Genomic DNA, 24889 nt, shown 5'->3' on the forward strand with positions numbered 1-24889 from the left:
ACGAACCCCGTCAGTTGGAACATCTTCCGCAACATGGACTCCATCTTTCTATCCATGGGTTCCTTAAAAGAGCGAGCGTAGAGATAGCACCATCCACCTTAGGGACGGTTCCCCAAAGAAGACGAGGGAAAAAAGGGCAAACCTAGTTTCTCCCATTCATTTTTAATAATGTTTGCCATTTTGATAGGAACCGGGAAGGCCTGGGGCACTACCATGTCCTTGTAAACCTTATCCAGTTTAGGGATCGAAGGTTTCTCCGGTAGTTTCGGTTTCTGGAACCTCCAGTGTAGCAAGCACTTCCATCAGCAGGAAACGCAAATGCTCCATCTTGAATTTGAAATCTGGTTCCTCTGCGGACAGAGGCTTAGAAGTAGCTGATTCCGATTCAGAAGCGACATCCTCTGATAAGTCGGAATTGTCCTCTTCAGCAGATAACCAGTCCGAGATATCCACCGAAGTTGAAGACCCCTGAGACGGATAGCAGTGCCATACCTTCTGCTTGCACTTAGTAGGACGAGGCATTGCATTTATGGTCGCAGAAACCGCCGTCTGCAATTGATCGGTGAAGTCTGGAGGCCAAAGGGCCCCTCCCATGGTAGGATTAGTAGTGCCCTGGGGAACTGATTGTGTAATCGGAGATGCTTGTAGGCAACGCACCTCGCGAGAACCCTCAGAGGTGGACGGCTCAGTTGTACTAAATACTTTGTTCTTTTTAGAAGTAGTAATATTGTCATGACATGTGGAACAGAGCTGTAACGGCGGTTCCACCGGAACTTTCTCACAGTATACACAGTTAGTAGTTTTAGATAAGGAAGGAGTATCCTCCAACATATCAGAGTCCTCCATAGCTTGCGCCTTTATTACGGACTTGATTATAGCTTAAGTAGCACCTTTATATCCCAATGGCCGGGGCACTCACCACCTCCTATGACCCGGACTACAAGAAACAGCTTTCGTCTCCTTCGAACACAGGTCGAGAAAGAGGAAGATACTGAGGCCATACCCGGTCACATGGAGTACCATGCAAGACCGCCCCTACTACTAAGGACTACTTAAAACTCCAGTCCCATTGCGAAGAGTACTACCCTCCATAAGAGACTACTCTGAATCTTCCGACACTTCTCTGCCAACCTCTTGTGACAAAAGGCAAAGAATGACTGGGGATGAGGGAAGTGGGGGAGGTATTTAAGCCTTTGGCTGGGGTATCTTTGCCTCCTCCTTGTGGCCAGGTTCTTAATTCCCACAAGTGATGAATGAAGCAGTGGACTCTCCCTTTAGATGGAAATGGCATATTGAACCTAGGTTCTGCCATTTTAAAACATACACATTTTCCACACTGACCAGACCTTCCAGTGTACTTATTAATAAAAAAAATTAGCAACTACAATCTTAAATAGAGTTAATAAGCCAGGGATATGACTGCTTTAACTAACTGGTTCACATATAGACAAATACATGACCTTTTCAACAAACACCCTCAAGCAAGGAACATGACCAGGCCGTTAACGAGATTTGAAGCTCTGTGTACAAGCTGGCCACCGCTAACCCATACCTTATCTATAGACTATTAACACACACCACTTCAAGTTTTATACCCCCCTATTTGGAGAGATGGGAAAAGCACCTAAATGTCATTATATTGCCACAAGTCAGATCACACATTTTTCATAGTACCATGAAATCTATCTCAACAGCTATTCTTGAAATCAATCTAAATCTACACAGATGGCACCTAACGCCTCAAAGATTACACTACCTTTTCTCTATTAAATCCAACACTTGCTGGCGATGCGATCATGTAGGGAGTAATATGGCCCATATGTGGTGGCGGAACTCTGTTTTTCAAGATCTATGGAATCACTGAAATTTAAAGATCCTTAAAACACAATTTACCTTAGATACTCTGATGTGGCTTCTGAATAAACCACCAAAAATTAAATACAGGCATCATTTGAAACTTTTCTATATGATAACAAATAGTGTCAAATACTTAATTGCTAAGTACTGGAAATGCAAAACTAAGATCGATCTAACCCTGTGGGAGATAAAAGTTAATGAATTTCTAAAATTAGAGGAACTATTATACACTAACCAGGATAAATTAGCAATGTATTCAGAAAGGGTAACATTATGGCAAGACTACGTAAACAGCAAGGTAGATAAACCACCCAATATCCCAAAATCCATATGATGCCACCATCTCTGTAATTATCCTATCATCAGGTTTTTACAAGTGACCCAATGCTACTTGTACATTAATATTATTGTACTATCTGACCCTTCCCGTTCAATTTGCTTGTTATTCGTCACTTATCTACTTGTTACTAACATATATTGTTATACAGTTAATGACTAGCTATTTTATATGTACTATTTCTTTCTTCAAAAAAAACAAAACAAAAAAACCCTATAATATATGCACATTTTCTGAGGCACCCTTTTCTACTAACCATGTGCAAGAGTTCAAAGTGTATTCATATATGAGTTTGTGATTGGCTGATGGCTGTCACATGATACAGGGGCCAGGGACATTTAAGCAAATCTTGAAAATTGTCAGAAAAACATAATTTATGCTTACCTGATAAATTCCTTTCTCCTGTAGTGTAGTCAGTCCACGGGTCATCATTACTTCTGGGATATTAACTCCTCCCCAACAGGAAGTGCAAGAGGATCACCCAAGCAGAGCTGCTATATAGCTCCTCCCCTCTACGTCACACCCAGTCATTCGACCGAGAACCAAACGAGAAAGGAGAAACTATAGGGTGCAGTGGTGACTGGAGTATAATTTAAAAATTTAGACCTGCCATAAAAAACAGGGCGGGCCGTGGACTGACTACACTACAGGAGAAAGGAATTTATCAGGTAAGCATAAATTATGTTTTCTCCTGTTAAGTGTAGTCAGTCCACGGGTCATCATTACTTCTGGGATACCAAAGCTAAAGTACACGGATGACGGGAGGGACAGGCAGGATCTTTATGCGGAAGGGACCACTGCCTGAAGAACCTTTCTCCCAAAAACAGCCTCCGAAGAAGCAAAAGTGTCAAATTTGTAAAATTTGGAAAAAGTATGAAGAGAAGACCAAGTTGCAGCCTTGCAAATCTGTTCAACAGATGCCTCATTCTTAAAGGCCCAAGTGGAAGCCACAGCTCTAGTAGAATGAGCTGTAATTCTTTCAGGAGGCTGCTGTCCAGCAGTCTCATAGGCTAAACGTATTATGCTACGAAGCCAAAAAGAGAGAGAGGTAGCAGAAGCTTTTTGACCTCTCCTCTGTCCAGAATAAACGACAAACAGGGAAGAAGTTTGGCGAAAATCTTTAGTTGCCTGTAAATAAAATTTCAGGGCACGGACTACATCTAGATTGTGCAGAAGTCGTTCCTTCTTTGAAGAAGGGTTAGGACACAATGATGGAACAACAATCTCTTGATTGATATTCTTGTTAGTGACAACCTTAGGTAAGAACCCAGGTTTAGTACGCAGAACTACCTTATCTGAATGAAAAATCAGATACGGAGAATCACAATGTAAGGCTGATAACTCAGAGACTCTACGAGCCGAGGAAATAGCCATTAAAAACAGAACTTTCTAAGATAACAATTTAATATCAATGGAATGAAGGGGTTCAAACGGAACACCCTGTAAAACGTTAAGAACTAAATTTAAGCTCCATGGTGGAGCAACAGTTTTAAACACAGGCTTAATCCTGGCCAATGCCTGGCAAAAAGCCTGAACGTCTGGAACTTCTGACAGACGTTTGTGTAAAAGAATGGACAGAGCTGAGATCTGTCCCTTTAAGGAACTAGCAGATAAACCCTTTTCTAAACCCTCTTGTAGAAAAGACAATATCCTAGGAATCCTAACCTTACTCCATGAGTAACTCTTGGATTCGCACCAATGTAAGTATTTACGCCATATTTTATGGTAAATCTTTCTGGTAACAGGTTTCCTAGCCTGTATTAAGGTATCAATTACTGACTCCGAAAATCCACGCTTTGATAAAATCAAGCGTTCAATTTCCAAGCAGTCAGCTTCAGAGAAATTAGATTTTGATGTTTGAAAGGACCCTGAATTAGAAGGTCCTGTCTCAGAGGCAGAGACCAAGGTGGACAGGATGACATGTCCACTAGATCTGCATACCAGGTCCTGCGTGGCCACGCAGGCGCTATTAGAATCACCGATGCTCTCTCCTGTTTGATCCTGGCAATCAATCGAGGAAGCATCGGGAAGGGTGGAAACACATAGGCCATCCCGAAGGTCCAAGGTGCTGTCAAAGCATCTACCAGGACCGCTTCCGGGTCCCTGGACCTGGACCCGTAACAAGGAAGCTTGGCGTTCTGGCGAGACGCCATGAGATCTATCTCTGGTTTGCCCCAAAGTCGAAGTATTTGGGCAAAGACCTCCGGATGAAGTTCCCACTCCCCCGGATGAAAAGTCTGACGACTTAGGAAATCCGCCTCCCAGTTCTCCACTCCAGGAATGTGGATCGCTGACAGGTGGCAAGAGTGAGACTCTGCCCAGCGAATTATCTTTGATACTTCCATCATCGCTAGGGAGCTTCTTGTCCCTCCTTGATGGTTGATGTAAGCTACAGTCGTGATGTTGTCCGACTGAAACCTGATGAACCCCCGAGTTGTTAACTGAGGCCAAGCCAGAAGGGCATTGAGAACTGCTCTCAATTCCAGAATGTTTATTGGAAGGAGACTCTCCTCCTGAGTCCATGATCCCTGAGCCTTCAGGGAATTCCAGACAGCGCCCCAACCTAGTAGGCTGGCGTCTGTTGTTACAATTGTCCAATCTGGTCTGCTGAATGGCATCCCCCTGGACAGATGTGGCCGAGAAAGCCACCATAGAAGAGAATTTCTGGTCTCTTGATCCAGATTCAGAGTAGGGGACAAATCTGAGTAATCCCCATTCCACTGACTTAGCATGCACAATTGCAGTGGTCTGAGATGTAGGCGTGCAAAGGGTACTATGTCCATTGCCGCTACCATTAAGCCGATTACCTCCATGCATTGAGCCACTGACGGGTGTTGAATGGAATGAAGGACACGGCAAGCATTTTGAAGCTTTATTAACCTGCCTTCTGTCAGGTAGATCTTCATTTCTACAGAATCTATAAGAGTCCCCAAGAAGGGAACTCTTGTGAGTGGAAAGAGAGAACTTTTCTCTTCGTTCACCTTCCACCCATGCGACCTTAGAAATGTCAGTACTAACTCTGTATGAGACTTGGCAGTTTGAAAGCTTGACGCTTGTATCAGAATGTCGTCTAGGTACGGAGCCACCGAAATTCCTCGCGGTCTTAGTACCGCCAGAAGAGCGCCCAGAACCTTTGTGAAGATTCTTGGAGCCGTAGCCAATCCGAATGGAAGAGCTACAAACTGGTAATGCCTGTCTAGGAAGGCAAACCTTAGATACCGGTAATGATCTTTGTGAATCGGTATGTGAAGGTTAGCGTCCTTTAAATCCACTGTGGTCATGTACTGACCCTTTTGGATCATGGGTAAGATTGTCCGGATAGTTTCCATTTTGAACGATGGAACTCTTAGGAATTTGTTTAAGATCTTTAAATCCAAGATTGGTCTGAAGGTTCCTTCTTTCTTGGGAACCACAAACAGATTTGAGTAAAACCCCTGTCCGTGCTCCGACCGCGGAACCGGGTGGATCACTCCCATTAGCAAAAGATCTTGTACACAGCGTAGAAACGCCTCTTTCTTTATCTGGTTTGTTGACAACCTTGAAAGATGAAATCTCCCTTTTGGGGGAGAGGTTTTGAAGTCCAGAAGATATCCCTGAGATATGATCTCTAACGCCCAGGGATCCTGGACATCTCTTGCCCAAGCCTGGGCGAAGAGAGAAAGTCTGCCCCCCACTAGATCCGTTCCCGGATCGGGGGCCCTCAATTCATGCTGTCTTAGGGGCAGCAGCAGGTTTTCTGGCCTGCTTGCCCTTGTTCCAGGACTGGTTAGGTTTCCAGCCTTGTCTGTAGCGAGCAACAGCTCCTTCCTGTCTTGGTGCAGAGGAAGTTGATGCTGCTCCTGCCTTGAAGTTACGAAAGGCACGAAAATTAGACTGTCTAGCCCTAGGTTTGGCTCTGTCTTGAGGCAGGGCATGGCCTTTACCTCCTGTAATGTCAGCGATAATTTCTTTCAAACCGGGCCCGAATAAAGTCTGCCCTTTGAAAGGTATGTTAAGTAATTTAGATTTAGAAGTAACATCAGCTGACCAGGATTTTAGCCACAGTGCTCTACGTGCCTGAATGGCGAATCCGGAATTCTTAGCCGTAAGTTTAGTTAAATGTACTACGGCATCAGAAATAAATGAATTAGCTAGCTTAAGAGTTTTAAGCTTATTTGAAATCTCATCTATAGTTATTGAGTCAAGAGTCTCTTCCAGAGACTCGGACCAAAATGCGGCCGCAGCCGTGACAGACGCAATACATGCAAGGGGTTGCAATATAAAACCTTGTTGAACAAACATTTTCTTAAGGTAACCCTCTAATTTTTTATCCATTGGATCTGAAAAGGCACAGCTATCCTCCACCGGGATAGTGGTACGCTTAGCCAGAGTAGAAACCGCTCCCTCCACCTTAGGGACCATCTGCCATAAGTCCCGTGTGGTGGCGTCTATTGGAAACATTTTTCTAAATACAGGAGGGGGGGAAAAGGGTACACCGGGCCTATCCCACTCCTTAGTAATTATCTCTGTAAGCCTCTTAGGTATAGGAAATACATCAGTACTCGCTGGTACTGCATAGTATCTATCCAGCCTACATAATTTCTCTGGGATTGCAACGGTGTTACAATCATTCAGAGCCGCTAATACCTCCCCTAGCAGTACACGGAGGTTTTCTAGTTTAAACTTAAAGTTTGAAATGTCTGAATCCACTCTATTTGGATCAGATCCGTCACCTGCAGATTGAAGCTCTCCGTCCTCATGTTCTGCAAATTGTGACGCAGTATCTGACATGGCCCTAATATTATCAGCGCACTCTGTTCTCACCCCAGAGTGATCTCGCTTACCTCTAAGTTCTGGTAATTTAGACAAAACTTCAGTCATAACATTAGCCATGTCCTGTAGTGTGATTTGTAATGGCCGCCCTGAAGTACTCGGCGTTACAATATCACGCACCTCCCGAGCGGGAGATGCAGGTACTGACACGTGAGGCAAGTTAGTCGGCATAACTTCCCCCTCGTTGTTTGGTGAATGATGTTCAATTTGTACAGATTGACTTTTATTGAAAGTAGCATCAATGCAATTAGTACATAAATTTCTATTGGGCTCCACCTTGGCTTTTGCACATATAGCACAGAGATATTCCTCTGAGTCAGACATGTTTAACAAACTAGCAATTAAACTAGCAAGCTTGGAAATACTTTTCAACTCAATTTACAAGTAATATGAAAAACGCACTGTGCCTTTAAGAAGCACAGAAAAAAACTATGACAGTTGAATAACAATGAACCAGAGAAATGATAAAAACCAAATTTTTCCCGGTAAAGGCATAAATTTAGCAAAGGATTGCCCCCATTAGCAATGGATAACTAACCCTTAATAGCAGAAAAAAATGTACAAAATATAAACGTTTTTTATCACAGTCAAAGCACAATCTCACAGGTCTGCTGTGAGTGATTACCTCCCTCAAAATAATTTTTGAAGACCCTTGAGCTCTGTAGAGACGATCCGGATCATGCAGGGAGAGAAACAGACTTTTGACTGAATTTCTGATGCGTAGCAAAAGCGCCAAAATAGGCCCCTCCCCCTCACACACAGCAGTGAGGGAAGTTCAGTAAACTGTCTTAAATTAAAATAAACGACAGCCAAGTGGAAAAACAGTGCCCAAAACAATTTTTCACCCAGTACCTCAGATAATTAAACGATTTAACATGCCAGCAAAACGTTTAAAATCAAATAACATGAAATGTCATTAAACAGCCTGTTGCTAGACGTCCCAGAATACTGAAGTGTAAACATATATACATAACAGCCTGATACCAGTTGCTACTACTGCATTTAAGGCTGAACTTACATTATATCGGTATTGGCAGTATTTTCTCAGTCAATTCCATTCCTCAGAAAATAATATACTGCAACATACCTCTTTGCAGGTGAACCTGCCCGCTGTCCCCTGATCTGAAGTTTACCTCACTCCTCAGAATGGCCGAGAACAGCAAAATGAATCTTAGCTACGCCGGCTAAAATCATCCAAAAACTCAGGTAGATTCTTCTTCAAATTCTACCTGAGAAGGAACAACACACTCCGGTGCTGTTTTAAAATAACAAACTTTTGATTGAAGATATAAAAACGAAGTAAAATCACCACAGTCCTCTCACACATCCTATCTATTAGTTGGGTGCAAGAGAATGACTGGGTGTGACGTAGAGGGGAGGAGCTATATAGCAGCTCTGCTTGGGTGATCCTCTTGCACTTCCTGTTGGGGAGGAGTTAATATCCCAGAAGTAATGATGACCCGTGGACTGACTACACTTAACAGGAGAAAATATCTACTGTTCAGCTGAACAGTCTGATCTGATGTGTGTATATGGCTGACTGAGGGGCTTGAGGGCCAGGGTTTGGTTCAATAGGTGTATATGGTTGACAGAGGGGCTACAGTGCAGTGCAGACCAGCCCTGGGAATGTTTAAAGACTGATCCCAGAACCCTCCGGGCCTCCTCCACCCCTGGTCCCAAACCCCCACCCCCCGGCCTGCCTTCAACCCCCCTAACTTGGCTAGGCCCTTTTTTTGCCTATACAGGTTCCCACACCCTCATCAGGAGTGGAGCAGCCTTGAGAAAATGTACTACACATGCGCACAAGGCTCGCTCCGTGATTTCCTGACAAATGATGCGGCACTATAACAGCAGCCCACCAGGAAAACATTGAACATTACTTTATAACCATAATGATATTGGGCTGACATTGTTTATTGCACGAGAGGCAATAATTGTCAGATGTTTTTTTTTGGCATTTCAGAGTTACGTTCCCAAGAAAATGTTACAATGTCCTCTAAGCAGATAAATAAATGTCTTATCCTGAAACTTCGCACATACCTCTTGCGTAGGTAAACTATAAAGCCCATTGCTCCACATATCAACAATAGGATCAACAGTACTAGAAGCACAACCTTCCATGTCGAAAGGAATCCTAGCAGAAGAGATATAAAACATATTATTAATTCATCTTTAAAAATCAAATGTTTAAATATTTATAGTCATTTTACTTTTTTTGCTATAGAATAAAATATCAGACAAGTTTACATTTTTCTAAAACAATATGTTTTGCGGCAATTTATTTTTCAACAGCCAAACTCTGCTTCACTGGTGCTATATTATTTTTTTTATAAACTGTGTCACAGGGTTCTTGTCAAATGACAACACGGTCAATAGCACCATTCACTAATGTATCACGCTCCTGCACTGGATACAGCTGTCAGCGGCTTTACCCAGCGCAAGAGAGTGCTATATTAAGGTGAACGGTGCTATAGATCTGGTTGTGATCTGACAAACAACCATGTGACACGGTTTTAAAAAACAAATGTAGCGCCAGGGCAATCTAGGAAGAGTAAACAGGGGGTCATTTGGGTGGCATAATATAGTGAAATTTATAATGGGGCATTATTGGTGTAGCGGATGTATGTTAGCTGGGTTAATGTTTTTAGTGTAAAAGCGCTTATTATTAATTTTTAACTTTAATTAATCAAGCAGGTAGCTTTTGCCTATGTTTGGGGAAGTAGCTTCCTAATATCACCCAATATAGTGGGGGCAATATCAGTGTGTTTTCCTGTGTGCAAAACCTGTCACATTCGAAAACTTTTTGGGGTACTCGAACTTTGACACCACTTCTCAAATTATTGTTATCTTTTAGCTGTAGAAGTCAAACATGGCCTTGTAAATGTGTTTGTATAAAAAAAATATGTATTGAGCTCAGATAAACAGAACTGGCACAAGTATTTGGCCATTTTTCACGGATATGATAATGTAAAATGTGCTGCCAATAGTAAGTGAAAATAGCTGATTAAGACAGGATCAACATCGAAAACGGCTCATTGGCATGTTAAAGAGGCATAATACCCATATGCTAAACCACTTGAAAGTGATGGAAAAAGCGGACGAGAAAAGATCACATTAAAATATCTATGTAAAAAAGGAAGATATTTTACTTAAAAATTATTCAGTTCCCAATAGTAAGTGCTTTACAAACAGTTATTCTTCAGCTACTGTCAGCTGCATGTTGAAAAAAAAAACAACAACCAATCAGCTTCATCAGTGCTGATGCCACACTTTGCTTTACTGTGATCTCATGATATTTCACTGAAATCTCGCAAGATTTCATAGTAAACTTCCTTAAACTGAGGAAGGAAATAAAATGACTGTATCTGTACAAGCCAGATGATCGCTCCCTTTCAAGTCCTTAGACTAGCATCCTGAGTGGCTGCTTAAAGACCCTTTACAATGGGATACAACTACTGAGGAAATTGTGAGGTAAAATATCTTCCTTTTTTACATAGAGATGTTCAGGTGATATTTTCTAGTCAGCTATTTAGTGATATTTTTTAGTCAGCTTTTTACTGCTATGCTGATCAAGTGCCTTAACGTTTGGTTATCACGTCCCTTTAATTGGCTGCAGATAAGCCTTTTTCAATATTGATGCTTTCTTTATGAAAGCAACAGATGGTGATGAACCCCACAGTATTGCGACAGTGCAATAATAAAATGCTCTAACATTAGAGAATGCTCTTCTTGCACTTTTATATTCCTTTAAATCATACAAGTGATTCATTTGTTTTATCCATCCAATCAAATGGGCCAGAATGCAATAAAAAAGAAGCTAAATGCCATTCAAGTTCAATACAAAGATTGTTTTCAAAGCAACTGGAAAGGACTGAAACAGTGACTGAAAATCAGATGACAAAAAAAGTTCTCTTATTTATCAGAATAATGTTGGTGAGGGTTTTTTTTAATGGAAAGTATACATAAAAAAAAAAGTATAAGTGCTGTAAAGTAAAGAAAAGCAAATAGAAACCTGTTTCAACTTACTCTGTGCTGTATCTGAGCAATTTATTATAGATCCAAGAAATGTGTCTTTTGGGGATACCGGGTGGCTGAGGACGTCTCGGTGCCAAGTCTCAATGTGATGCAAATCTTCATGGAAACTTACGACATTGGCTGAGATAGACTGACCCATCTCTGTACATGTGAGTTCTAGGGCTTAAGAGACAGATATGATATAAAAACTATTTTACAAAGCTTGCACATGGAGCAAGATGTTAGTCCCATTTATTTAAAGGGACAGGATAATCCCTTTATTACCCATTCCCCAGTTTTGCATAACCAACACTGTTATATTGATATACTTTTTACCTGTGTGATTTACCTTGTATCTAAGCCTCTGCAGACTGCCCCCTTATCTCAGTTCTTTTGACAGACTTGCTTTTTAGCCAATCAGCACTGACTCCTAGGTAACTCCACAGGCATGAGCACAATTATCTATATGACTCACATGAACTAATGCCCTCTAGCTGCGAAAAACTGTCAAATGCATTCAGATAAGAGGCGGCCTTCAAGGGCTTAGAAATTAGCGTATGAATATCAAGAGAACATAGCAAATTTGATGATAAAAGTAAATTGGAAAGTTGTTTAAAATTACATGCCCTATCTGAATCATGAAAGTTTAATTTTGACTTTACTGTCCCTTTAATAAAAACTGCTCTCTGATTTACTTATAGAAAATGTAGATGTAGTTGTAGCAAATTAACAAGAATTTCTGCAATATATTTCCATTAGCAAAAATGTTTCTAGTAAAGTTTTTACAGTTTCTTGCTGCATACGCACATATGCTGTGAGGGCCTGTGCACCAGTATTCAAACACCACAACTTCTCAGAGAGTCAGCAGTGGCTTGTACACAAGACACAATACACACAACAGCCAGCTCTCTGAGCTTGAATACTGGTGCATGGGATATGTGCATATGCCACATAACTTTTACTAGAAGAATTTCTGCTAATTGAAGTATATTGCAAAAAAAGCTATTTCAAATTAGTGAAAAAGTGACATGCACTAATTCATTAGTATAATTTTTTGCACTACTAACCCTGGAGATCTATGTGTTTAAAGAAACATAAAACTCTTTTTTTTATTTTTGATTCAGATATATCCCAAGTAGAATGCAGTACAGATAAGTTTTCATAAATTTCAGCTTGTAAATCATAGTAAATTATATACATATAGGACTGTAGGTTAGGTGTACAAAGGAAAAGGCAATTAAAAAGTAAGCAGTAACAGTTTGATTAAAGGGACAGTCAACACCAGAATTTTTGTTGTTTAAAAAGAAAGATAATCCCTTAATTACCCATTCCCCAGTTTTGCATAACCAGCACAGTTATAGTAATGCACGTTTTACCTCTGTAATTATCTTGTATCTAAGCTTCTGCTGACTGCCCCCTTATTTCAGTTCTTTTGACAGACATGCAGTTTAGCCAATCAGTGCCCACTCCTAGGTCACTTTACGTGCATGAGCTCAATGTTACCTATATGAAACATGTGAACTAATGCCCTCTAGTGGTCAAAATGTATTCAGATTAGAGGCAGTCTTCAAGGTCTAAGAAATTAGCATATGAACCTCCTAGGTTTAGCTTTCAACTAAGAATACCAAGAGAACAAAGCAAATTTGGTGATAAAAGTAAATTGGGAAGTTGTTTAAAATTGCATGCCCTATTTAAATCATGAAAGTTTTTTTTGGACTTGACTGTCCCTTTAAATAGTGACAAGAGTTGTAGTAATCTTACTTAGCAGGATTACAGATATTCACTAGGGATGGGCGAATGTGTTTATATTCGAATTTGAATGTTAGAACGAATGTTATTGTAGAAATTCAATTTACATAATAGAATGTTGATAAGAACAAATATTCTTAAAAATTCTATTATTGAATGTTATTTACAGTTTTCGAATGTCCATTTTGAATTCGAATGTGACATTCGAATATTAAATTTATAAAACACAGTTGTAGACTAGAAATACTATTTCGAATTTAAATGCTACATTCAAATTCGAATGTAACATTCGAATTTGAATATTAGATTTATACAACACAGTTGTAGACTAGAAATACTATTTCGAATGTCAAATTCGAATATTACATTTATAAAACACAGTATTAGACTAGAAATACTATTTCAAATTCAAAGGTTACATTCAAATTCGAAAATTACATTTATGAAACACAGTTGTAGACTAGAAATACTATTTTGAATGTCAAATTCGAATATTACATTTATAAAACACAGTATTAGACTAGAAATACTATTTCAAATTCAAATGTGACATTCAAATTCGAATGTCATATTCGAATATTACATTTAAAAAACACAGCATTAGACTAGAAATACTATTAAAGATAACAAGAGAATGAAGTAAAATAGATAATAGGAGTAAATTAGAAAGTTGCTTAAAATTGCATGCTCTATCTGAATCACGAAAGAAAAAATTTGGGTTCAGTGTCCCTTTAAATTCTGAGCTTGCGTAATATTTTATAATAGATAGGAAAACTATAAAAGTATAAACAGGAAGTGAAAGCTAGATCATTTGCTTATATATGTATTCTCATATAAAATTATTTTCTATAGAAAATAGAAGGGAGTATGGCATATAGTTCATGACAATATCCTTGGAATGGCAAATATACGGTATATAAGGTTAATTATTAAATCTTAAACAGGTACAGTGGAAGATGATCTATATGTATGCATTGTGCCACGCAAGTTATCTACTCCTAGTGTTCTCCCAACTACTCAGCTGAGCAACAAAGTTCTTGAAACATATACATGCCATGTATGAGAAATCCTTCTAGCATTCATCCTAGGTTACTTTCTACATAATATATAATCAACAAATATGGATATACAAATATGAAACATTACACTTGTTTTTAATAAAGCTAATAAACTATTTAATTATTATGAAATATAGAAAGAGCAGATCCCTGGAAAGCCTTTGAGTGGAATAGTATAACGGTTACAGACCAGAGTCACCTTTAAGAGAGCCATCACAGGTAAAAGCAGAGGTTCACACAGAACTCATCAAAAAGTCCGGTACGAGTGAAGTGATAGAGTTCTTTCTGGGTATAATGTGTTGCCGCCAAACAACGTGGCATAAATGGTGGCACGTCGTTTTCTATCCTATGCCTGTCCTCCACGTCTGTACCTCAAGCTTGGGGCATACCTTTTCATCATTTGCCTCGAAGATCTTGTGCCCTGTTAAATGAATCCAGTAACGCTGTCTCCATTTATAAGAGGTTTGTTGTGATGCTGTCTTTATTTCTACGCCCATGGGAGAAACGCTGTGGTCGTCCAGATGGTGGTTAGTGCTAATAGCATCAAACCACTTTGAGAGTGTTTGAGTAGAGTTCTCTCCTGTTTGGCTCTTGAAGACCGCACTTGGTAACGGAAGCTCAGTGACAATCCCTTCAGCCTCATAATACATCGCAACCTCAGCTGTTTCGATGTCAGAAATATGCGGATGATGCTGGGGCTCCAAAGCATCCCTGCCAGTAGTGTTCACCTCAGCTGGGCTTGGAGATATCTCTGTCGAAATCCGGATGTCTTCTACGGGTTTAATAGCTGTATTCAAAGATGCGGTAAATTCAATTTGATAATAGGTTAGAAGTCTGTTGAGTTCAGCAAATATCTGGTAAACATTGGCCATGATAATTGTTTTCCCACGAGGGTGGCAAGATGGCTGCCATCTTTGCAGACACAGAGCAGGTCCTCCAAACTCGGCACAAAACTGGCGTTTCAATAGCAAAGCTTAGCGTCCTCTGGGTGCTGGTTGGAAATCAAATAGGTAATCCAACAATGGTAGAGGCGGCATTCGTATCTGAATCCGGTCTTAGGTCGTTTTTAGATAGATTTGAGCCGGAGCTCTAAAAGCCTGCAACCTCTCGTGTGTGCTGCTGGCTCCGCCCCCCATATATATCATTTTAAATCACTTTCCAATTTGCTTAAATTTTTCTTTAAAAGTTTTTCGTATCTTTTGTTGAAAAGCAGGAAGGTAAGTTTAGGAGTGTGCACGTGTCTGCAGCACTATATGGCAGCAGTTTTGCAACAATGTTATACTTTAGCAAGACCACTAGATGGCAGCACTATTTTCTGCCATGAAGTGCTCCAGACATGTGCACGCTACCTATCTAGACCTTTTCAACAAAGAATAACATGAAAACAAAGCAAATGTGACAATAGAAGAAAATTGGAATTTTTTTTTTTTTTTTTAAATTGTAAGGTCTGTGAATCATGAAAGAAAAATGTTGGGTCTGATGCCCCTATAACACAGCTTTATACAAGCGGGGTTGTGCAAATGCCACTGACAACCGGCTCACCAGCTGTTTCCTGATCTCTGCAGCTTCTTTGCATAGCAAGAAATATAACAGTGGCCCTCGTATTGGGCAGCCCTCTAGTAATTATCTATGAAAAGGGGGTGAAACCTAAGGTCCGGGCGAGTTGTGAGCTCACTTCTGATTGGTGTCTAAATGTAGCCATCCAATCAGTAAGTGCTACCCAGGTTCTGAACCAAAAATGGGCCGGCTCCTAAGCTTAGATTCAAATAAAGATAGCAAGAGAATGAAGAAAATTAATAATAGGAATATATTAGAAAGTTGCTTAAAATTGCATGCTCTGGCTCTGGTATTAGGGGTTTCCGGAGGTGGAGCCTGTCCATCTCCTCCGTGCAATTTACCTTGGCGGCAACTTGCGCGCCAGATACCCTGCAACTGTGGAGGATCATTGCAACCAGCTGGGATACTGCTGGAGGAACCCATACAGCGCTGTTACAACTTAGCGCTACAACATACCATCGGTGTGTAGGCCCCAAAGAATATCATCTTAGGGAGAGGCCGCACACAGATTAAAGAACTCAAGAGGCAGTCCCCCCCTCCCACCGGTGCTGCGTGAGGGGGGTAGATAGCCTGAAAATACCGCAGAAGGCTTCAACAGAGCTTCATTATCTCCCCTCCCCCCTCCTTCCATCTGTATCACGACCGGCGGGTAAGAGGATAAGGTGCGAAGACCAGTTAACCCTCAATAATCTACCCTCCTCACCGGATTGAGGTGACCACTCTCTTGCCGCTTTCTGAAAATGGAGTGCCCGGTCTCCAGCTGGGTCCTCAGTGGCACAGAGACCTCTGTTTGTTGGCGGGTGAGTGCGCGGAGGGTGGAGGCAGATCGATACACGCCCAGGGCTGACAGAGATTCGGCGGCTTCCCGCGCCAGAGTGAAACTTGCGGTCTGGAGGAGGACTGCTCCCTTGAAGTGGTCTCGGCTTCTGAGACGGGCTGCCGCTGTTCCCCCTCAGGAGTGTTTGGATACACTTTACTTGCTCCAATCTCTCTAAAGGAATTGTCGTCCAGGCCAGGAGAGCACAGTTTATTGTCTCAAGATATGGCTTCAAGTACCTACTTATACTAAGACCTTGGGAAACTGCAAGTATACTATAAAGAATTTAATTTGTGCAAAAAGGCACTGTTGTCTAGCATTGCTACATTAACTCTTCTAAGTTAACACCGTTGCTTATTAACCCCTCTCTGACTTTGGCTTAAACAGATACGCTAGAAACTGCTTCAAAATAATAGTGCTTATTGATAAATGGAATGCATGATTATTCTCACATAATGCATAGGATCTACTTTTCGCAAAGGAATAATCTCCAGTAATTGGGTGTATAAAACCGCCTCAACAACACTTAAAGTTAAGTTGAATACTTGGACATATTAAATACCTAAAGTTAAGGGGATTATATGCAAAAAACCTAATCCACCTTAAGTAAAAAAGAACCCAGTCTCCCAATTGTTGACTATTAATCTATTAACTACTCTGGAAAAAACATAATTTATGCTTACCTGATAAATTCCTTTCTCCTGTAGTGTGGTCAGTCCACGGGTCATCATTACTTCTGGGATATTAACTCCTCCCCAACAGGAAGTGCAAGAGGATCACCCAGCAGAGCTGCTATATAGCTCCTCCCCTCTACGTCACACCCAGTCATTCGACCGAGAACCAACGAGAAAGGAGAAGCTAAAGGGTGCAGTGGTGACTGGAGTATAATTTAAAAATTTAGACCTGCCATAAAAAACAGGGCGGGCCGTGGACTGACCACACTACAGGAGAAAGGAATTTATCAGGTAAGCATAAATTATGTTTTCTCCTGTTAAGTGTGGTCAGTCCACGGGTCATCATTACTTCTGGGATACCAATACCAAAGCAAAAGTACACGGATGACCTGAGGGACAGGCAGAATCTTTATACGGAAGGAACCACTGCCTGAAGAACCTTTCTCCCAAAAACAGCCTCCGAAGAAGCAAAAGTATCAAATTTGGAAAATTTGGAAAAAGTATGAAGAGAAGACCAAGTTGCAGCCTTGCAAATCTGTTCAACAGAGGCCTCATTCTTAAAGGCCCAAGTGGAAGCCACAGCTCTAGTAGAATGAGCTGTAATTCTTTCAGGAGGCTGCTGTCCAGCAGTCTCATAAGCTAAACGTATTATGCTACGAAGCCAAAAAGAGAGAGAGGTGGCAGAAGCTTTTTGACCTCTCCTCTGTCCAGAATAAACGACAAACAGGGAAGAAGTTTGTCGAAAATCTTTAGTTGCCTGTAAATAAAATTTCAGGGCACGGACTACATCTAGATTGTGTAGAAGTCTTTCCTTCTTTGAAGAAGGATTAGGACACAATGATGGAACAACAATCTCTTGATTGATATTCCTGTTAGTGACCACCTTAGGTAAGAACCCAGGTTTAGTACGCAGAACTACCTTGTCTGAATGAAAAATCAGATAAGGAGAATCACAATGTAAGGCCGATAACTCAGAGACTCTTCGAGCCGAGGAAATAGCCATTAAAAACAAAACTTTCCAAGATAACAATTTGATATCAATGGAATGAAGGGGTTCAAACGGAACACCCTGTAAAACGTTAAGAACTAAGTTTAAACTCCATGGTGGAGCAACAGTTTTAAACACAGGCTTAATCCTGGCCAAAGCCTGACAAAAAGCCTGAACGTCTGGAACTTCTGACAGACGTTTGTGTAAAAGAATGGACAGAGCTGAAATCTGTCCCTTTAAGGAACTAGCGGATAAACCCTTTTCTAAACCTTCTTGTAGAAAAGACAATATCCTAGGAATCCTAACCTTACTCCATGAGTAACTCTTGGATTCGCACCAATGTAAGTATTTACGCCATATTTTATGGTAAATCCTTCTGGTAACAGGCTTCCTAGCCTGTATTAAGGTATCAATTACTGACTCAGAAAATCCACGTTTTGATAAAATCAAGCGTTCAATTTCCAAGCAGTCAGCTTCAGAGAAATTAGATTTTGATGTTTGAAGGGACCCTGGATCAGAAGGTCCTGTCTCAGAGGCAGAGACCAAGGTGGACAGGATGACATGTCCACTAGATCTGTATACCAGGTCCTGCGTGGCCACCCAGGCGCTATTAGAATCACCGATGCTCTCTCCTGTTTGATCCTGGCAATCAATCGAGGAAGCATCGGGAAGGGTGGAAACACATAAGCCATCCCGAAGGTCCAAGGTGCTGTCAAAGCATCTACCAGGACCGCTCCCGGATCCCTGGATCTGGACCCGTAACAAGGAAGCTTGGCGTTCTGTCGAGACGCCATGAGATCTATCTCAGGTTTGCCCCAACGTCGAAGTATCCGGGCAAAGACCTCCGGATGAAGTTCCCACTCCCCCGGATGAAAAGTCTGACGACTTAGGAAATCCGCCTCCCAGTTCTCCACTCCCGGGATGTGGATTGCTGACAGGTGGCAAGAGTGAGACTCTACCCAGCGAATTATCTTTGATACTTCCATCATCGCTAGGGAGCTTCTTGTCCCTCCTTGATGATTGATGTAAGCTACAGTCGTGATATTGTCCGACTGAAACCTGATGAACCCCCGAGTTGTTAACTGGGGCCAAGCCAGAAGTGCATTGAGAACTGCTCTCAATTCCAGAATGTTTATTGGAAGGAGACTCTCCTCCTGAGTCCATGATCCCTGAGCCTTCAGAGAATTCCAGACAGCGCCCCAACCTAGTAGGCTGGCGTCTGTTGTTACAATTGTCCAATCTGGCCTGCTGAATGGCATCCCCCTGGACAGATGTGGCCGAGAAAGCCACCATAGAAGAGAATTCCTGGTCTCTTGATCCAGATTCAGAGTAGGGGACAAATCTGAGTAATCCCCATTCCACTGACTTAGCATGCACAATTGCAGCGGTCTGAGATGTAGGCGTGCAAAGGGAACTATGTCCATTGCCGCTACCATTAAGCCGATCACCTCCATGCATTGAGCCACTGACGGGTGTTGAATGGAATGAAGGACACGGCAAGCATTTTGAAGCTTTATTAACCTGCCTTCTGTCAGGTAGATCTTCATTTCTACAGAATCTATAAGAGTCCCCAAGAAGGGAACTCTTGTGAGTGGAAAGAGAGAACTCTTCTTCTCGTTCACCTTCCACCCATGCGACCTTAGAAATGCCAGTACTAACTCTGTATGAGACTTGGCAGTTTGAAAGCTTGAAGCTTGTATCAGAATGTCGTCTAGGTACGGAGCTACCGAAATTCCTTGCGGTCTTAGTACCGCCAGAAGAGCACCCAGAACCTTTGTGAAGATTCTTGGAGCCGTAGCCAATCCGAATGGAAGAGCTACAAACTGGTAATGCCTGTCTAGGAAGGCAAACCTTAGATACCGGTAATGATCTTTGTGAATCGGTATGTGAAGGTAAGCATCCTTTAAATCCACTGTGGTCATGTACTGACCCTTTTGGATCATGGGTAGGATTGTCCGAATAGTTTCCATTTTGAACGATGGAACTCCTAGGAATTTGTTTAGGATCTTTAAATCCAAGATTGGTCTGAAGGTTCCCTCTTTCTTGGGAACCACAAACAGATTTGAGTAAAACCCCTGTCCGTGTTCCGACCGCGGAACCGGATGGATCACTCCCATTAGTAAAAGATCTTGTACACAGCGTAGAAACGCCTCTTTCTTTATTTGGTTTGTTGACAACCTTGACAGATGAAATCTCCCTTTTGGGGGAGAGGATTTGAAGTCCAGAAGATATCCCTGAGATATGATCTCTAACGCCCAGGGATCCTGGACATCTCTTGCCCAAGCCTGGGCGAAGAGAGAAAGTCTGCCCCCCACTAGATCCGTTCCCGGATCGGGGGCCCTCAATTCATGCTGTCTTAGGGGCAGCAGCAGGTTTTCTGGCCTGCTTGCCCTTGTTCCAGGACTGGTTAGGTCTCCAGCCTTGTCTGTAGCGAGCAACAGCTCCTTCCTGTTTTGGTGCAGAGGAAGTTGATGCTGCTCCTGCCTTGAAATTACGAAAGGAACGAAAATTAGACTGTCTAGCCCTAGGTTTGGCTCTGTCTTGAGGCAGGGCATGGCCTTTACCTCCTGTAATGTCAGCGATAATTTCTTTCAAACCGGGCCCGAATAAGGTCTGCCCTTTGAAAGGTATGTTAAGTAATTTAGATTTAGAAGTAACGTCAGCTGACCAGGATTTTAGCCACAGTGCTCTGCGTGCCTGAATGGCGAATCCGGAATTCTTAGCCGTAAGTTTAGTTAAATGTACTACGGCATCTGAAACAAATGAATTAGCTAGCTTAAGTGTTTTAAGCTTGTTTGAAATCTCATCTATAGTTATTGAGTCAAGAGTCTCTTCCAGGGACTCGGACCAAAAAGCGGCCGCGGCCGTGACAGACGCAATACATGCAAGGGGTTGCAATATAAAACCTTGTTGAACAAACATTTTCTTAAGGTAACCCTCTAATTTTTTATCCATTGGATCTGAAAAGGCACAGCTATCCTCCACCGGGATAGTGGTACGCTTAGCCAGAGTAGAAACCGCTCCCTCCACCTTAGGGACCGTCTGCCATAAGTCCCGTGTGGTGGCGTCTATTGGAAACATTTTTCTAAATACAGGAGGGGGGGAAAAGGGTACACCGGGCCTATCCCACTCCTTAGTAATTATCTCTGTAAGCCTCTTAGGTATAGTAAATACGTCAGTACTCGCTGGTACCGCATAGTATCTATCCAGCCTACATAATTTCTCTGGGATTGCAACGGTGTTACAATCATTCAGAGCCGCTAATACCTCCCCTAGCAGTACACGGAGGTTTTCAAGCTTAAACTTAAAATTAGAAATGTCTGAATCCACTCTATTGGGATCAGAACCGTCACCTGCAGATTGAAGCTCTCCGTCCTCATGTTCTGCATATTGTGACGCAGTATCTGACATGGCCCTATTATTATCAGCGTACTCTGTTTTCACCCCAGAGTGATCACGCTTACCTCTAAGTTCTGGTAATTTAGACAAAACTTCAGTCATAAAATTAGCCATGTCCTGTAATGTGATTTGTAATGGCCGCCCTGAAGTACTCGGCGTTACAATATCACGCACCTCCCGAGCGGGAGATGCAGGTACTGACACGTGAGGTGAGTTAGTCGGCATAACTCTCCCCTCGTTGTTTGGTGAATGATGTTCAATTTGTACAGATTGACTTTTATTTAAAGTAGCATCAATGCAATTAGTACATAAATTTCTATTGGGCTCCACTTTGGCTTTAGCACATATAGCACAGAGATATTCCTCTGAGTCAGACATGTTTAACACACTAGCAATTAAACTAGCAAACTTGGAAATACTCTTCAACTCAATTTACAAATAATATGAAAAACGTACTGTGCCTTTAAGAAGCACAGAAAAAGTTATGACAGTTGAGTAACAATAAACCGGAGAAACTATAAAATCAAATTCTTTCCGGTAAAAACACAATTTTAGCAAAGGATTGCCCCCATTAGCAATGGATAACTAACCCTTAAATAGCAGAAAAAATGTACAGAATATAAACGTTTTTTATCACAGTCAAAGCACAATCTCACAGGTCTGCTGTGAGTGATTACCTCCCTCAAAATAATTTTTGAAGACCCTTGAGCTCTGTAGAGACGATCCGGATCATGCAGGGAAGAAAACAGACTTGTGACTGAATTTCTGATGCGTAGCAAAAGCGCCAAAAAAGGCCCCTCCCCCTCACACACAACAGTGAGGGAGATCAGTAAACTGTCTTAAGTTAAATAAAACGACCGCCAAGTGGAAAAAAACAGTGCCCAAAACAATTTTTCACCCAGTACCTCAGATAATTAAACGATTTAACATGCCAGCAAAACGTTTAACATCAAATAAATGAAGTGTCATTAGAAAGCCTGCTGCTAGTCGTTCTCACTGCAAGTTAGGCTAAAGTTTTATGCATACAGTATTATCCCAGTGAAGTGCCATTCCCCAGAATACTGAAGTGTAAATATACATACATGACAGCCTGATACCAGTTGCTACTACTGCATTTAAGGCTGAACTTACATTATATAGGTATTGGCAGTATTTTCTCAGTCAATTTCATTCCTCAGAAAATAATATGCTGCTACATACCTCTTTGCAGGTGAACCTGCCCGCTGTCCCCTGATCTGAAGTTTACCTCACTCCTCAGATGGCCGAGAACAGCAAAATGATCTTAACTACGCCGGCTAAAATCATACAAAAACTCAGGTAGATTCTTCTTCAAATTCTACCTGAGAAGGAACAACACACTCCGGTGCTGTTTTAAAATAACAAACTTTTGATTGAAGATATTAAACTAAGTATAATCACCACAGTCCTCTCACACATCCTATCTATTAGTTGGGTGCAAGAGAATGACTGGGTGTGACGTAGAGGGGAGGAGCTATATAGCAGCTCTGCTGGGTGATCCTCTTGCACTTCCTGTTGGGGAGGAGTTAATATCCCAGAAGTAATGATGACCCGTGGACTGACCACACTTAACAGGAGAAAGTATCCTAGCTAATATTTAAGGCTGACCAACCTTGTTTAAGATTTTTGCATAAATATTGTGTTAAAGTTTGCATTATACTAACAGTACTTGGTTAAAGTTTGTATGTCCTAATATGCATATTGTGTCATTAACCCACTGTTAGAATGGCTAGTGAATAATCTATACTAGTGGTTATCAACCCTGGCATGTTAAAGTTTATTGCATGGTAGTTTACCTATAGGTAGTAATATAGTAAAAAATAATTGGAGGCCTATAATCAAACACTTTATATAAGAATCTTAAGTAAGCCTTAAAATATCTAATTCTATCATTGATTATACTCTAATTAAAAAATACCTGTTATTACTAAGAGAGTTTAGTCTTGCCATTATCTGAAAGCAACACTAATAGGAATATTTGCAAACAAAAACCTATCAAAATATAAAAGAGGGTTATGGCTACTACAGAAGGTTGAATCTATCTACAGAGCAGTAATATGCAGAGTTACTAATCAATTGCCATAAGATCAGATATTGAAAATCAGGGGAAAAACAGATAAGGAACCCTGATTAAGGATAAAAGGACAAGATAAGCTTAGCAGAAGAACCAGCTCTATAGCACAGTAGGGTACACATAATCTTTTGAAGCCAGATATAAATTGAGAATTGTAAACTGGAACCATTATTATTGCTCAGATATAACTAATAGAATATTAAACTGCAGATTAAAGGCTGTACTGGTAGGATAAATTAAGGTCTATCAGAGTAATTATCTTATAAATAGTCTCTTAGCTAAACTATCCCTGGGATCTAGGATCCTTGGTGGTCTTATACATTTCCTTTTTTTTCACATTGTTTTTCACTCTTCCTTTTTTTAATTTATAAGTAATCTTTAAATTAATCTACTTAAAGATCTAACACCCTTAGTGGTCTTATACACTCACTCTAATAAACTACACTTGTCACATATCCACTTGATTTCACTTGACTTTCTGTGGGTTTTTTTTTTTTTTTTTTTTTCTCTTTCTCTCTCTTCATCAATACTAACACACTCCTTTGTCACGCTCACTTTAAAGGGAACAGGGTCAAAAGGTGCACCTTCTTTTTTCTTTAAAAAAAAAAAAAAAACACTTATGGACAAATATCTAAACTCACCATCCCAAAATAAAAACACTTCACCAACCATGGCTTCTAGACCCAGAGACAGGAGGAATAAGACAGCGACTGAAACTTTGGTCGAGTTACACTCTGAACCAGTTTCCTCCATAAAACATACTGAGGCTACTAACTCACAGTTATTAGTAAATAATATTATGGAAGCTTTGAATCCAAAATTTGAATTTCTTAGATTAGAAATAAAGCAAGACATACACATATTATCAGCAGAAATTAAACAATTTTCTGCACGAATGCAGGAAGTCGAACAGAGAGTGTCTGATCTAGAAGATCTGACAGTAGCACATGACACGAATCTGAAGGCCAACTCACTTTCACTAACAGAATTACAAAATAAAATTGAAGATTTAGAGAACCGATCCAGGAGAAACAGAATAATTGGGGTTCCAGAGACGGTTCAACATACAGAATTGATAAAACTTATGGCTGAGACTCTTCCCAAACTCCTTGGTATCCCGCAGGAATTATTACCCCTGGCTGTAGAAAGGGCCCACGGATTGGGGAGACTCCCCCTCTCAGGTAAAGAAGGAATAAGATCAAGGCCCATAATAGCGAGGTACTTAAATTACCAAGATAAGTCTAAGCTCTTACAGCTATCTCGCAAAAATGCACCTATCCTTTTAGAAGGAAATAGAATCTTATTTTTTCAGGATTTTGCTTATGAAACCTCCCTGAGGAGAAGGGAGTTCTCTCCAATCTGTGGTAGACTGATTAAGGAGGGAATCTCGGCCACAGTTGTTTACCCAGCCAAACTGAGGGTGGAATTGCAGGGTCATATATATTTTTTTGATAATGTATCCGATGCAGAAAAGTTTTATAAGGAAAGATGTGTTAAATAATGTTGATTTAAAAATTTACATAAGAGAGTAATTC

The 24889-nt window shown here is 41.0% G+C and overlaps 1 protein-coding gene across 1 annotated transcript in view; it reads right to left on the bottom strand.

The window, feature by feature from the left end:
* LOC128642006 (uncharacterized) overlaps positions 1 to 24889 on the bottom strand; it is a 238353-nt gene that overhangs the window by 15971 nt on the left and 197493 nt on the right. Inside the window, exons 12-13 of the mRNA XM_053694643.1 lie at positions 11033 to 11203; positions 9047 to 9140 (exon numbers count right to left, since the gene is read on the bottom strand). Of these exons, the coding sequence (XP_053550618.1) occupies positions 9047 to 9140; positions 11033 to 11203 (265 nt within the window). The remainder of the gene's footprint in view (positions 1 to 9046; positions 9141 to 11032; positions 11204 to 24889) is intronic.

Source organism: Bombina bombina, chromosome 11 (assembly GCF_027579735.1).
Source record: "Bombina bombina isolate aBomBom1 chromosome 11, aBomBom1.pri, whole genome shotgun sequence".
Classification (NCBI taxonomy): Eukaryota; Metazoa; Chordata; class Amphibia; order Anura; family Bombinatoridae; genus Bombina; species Bombina bombina.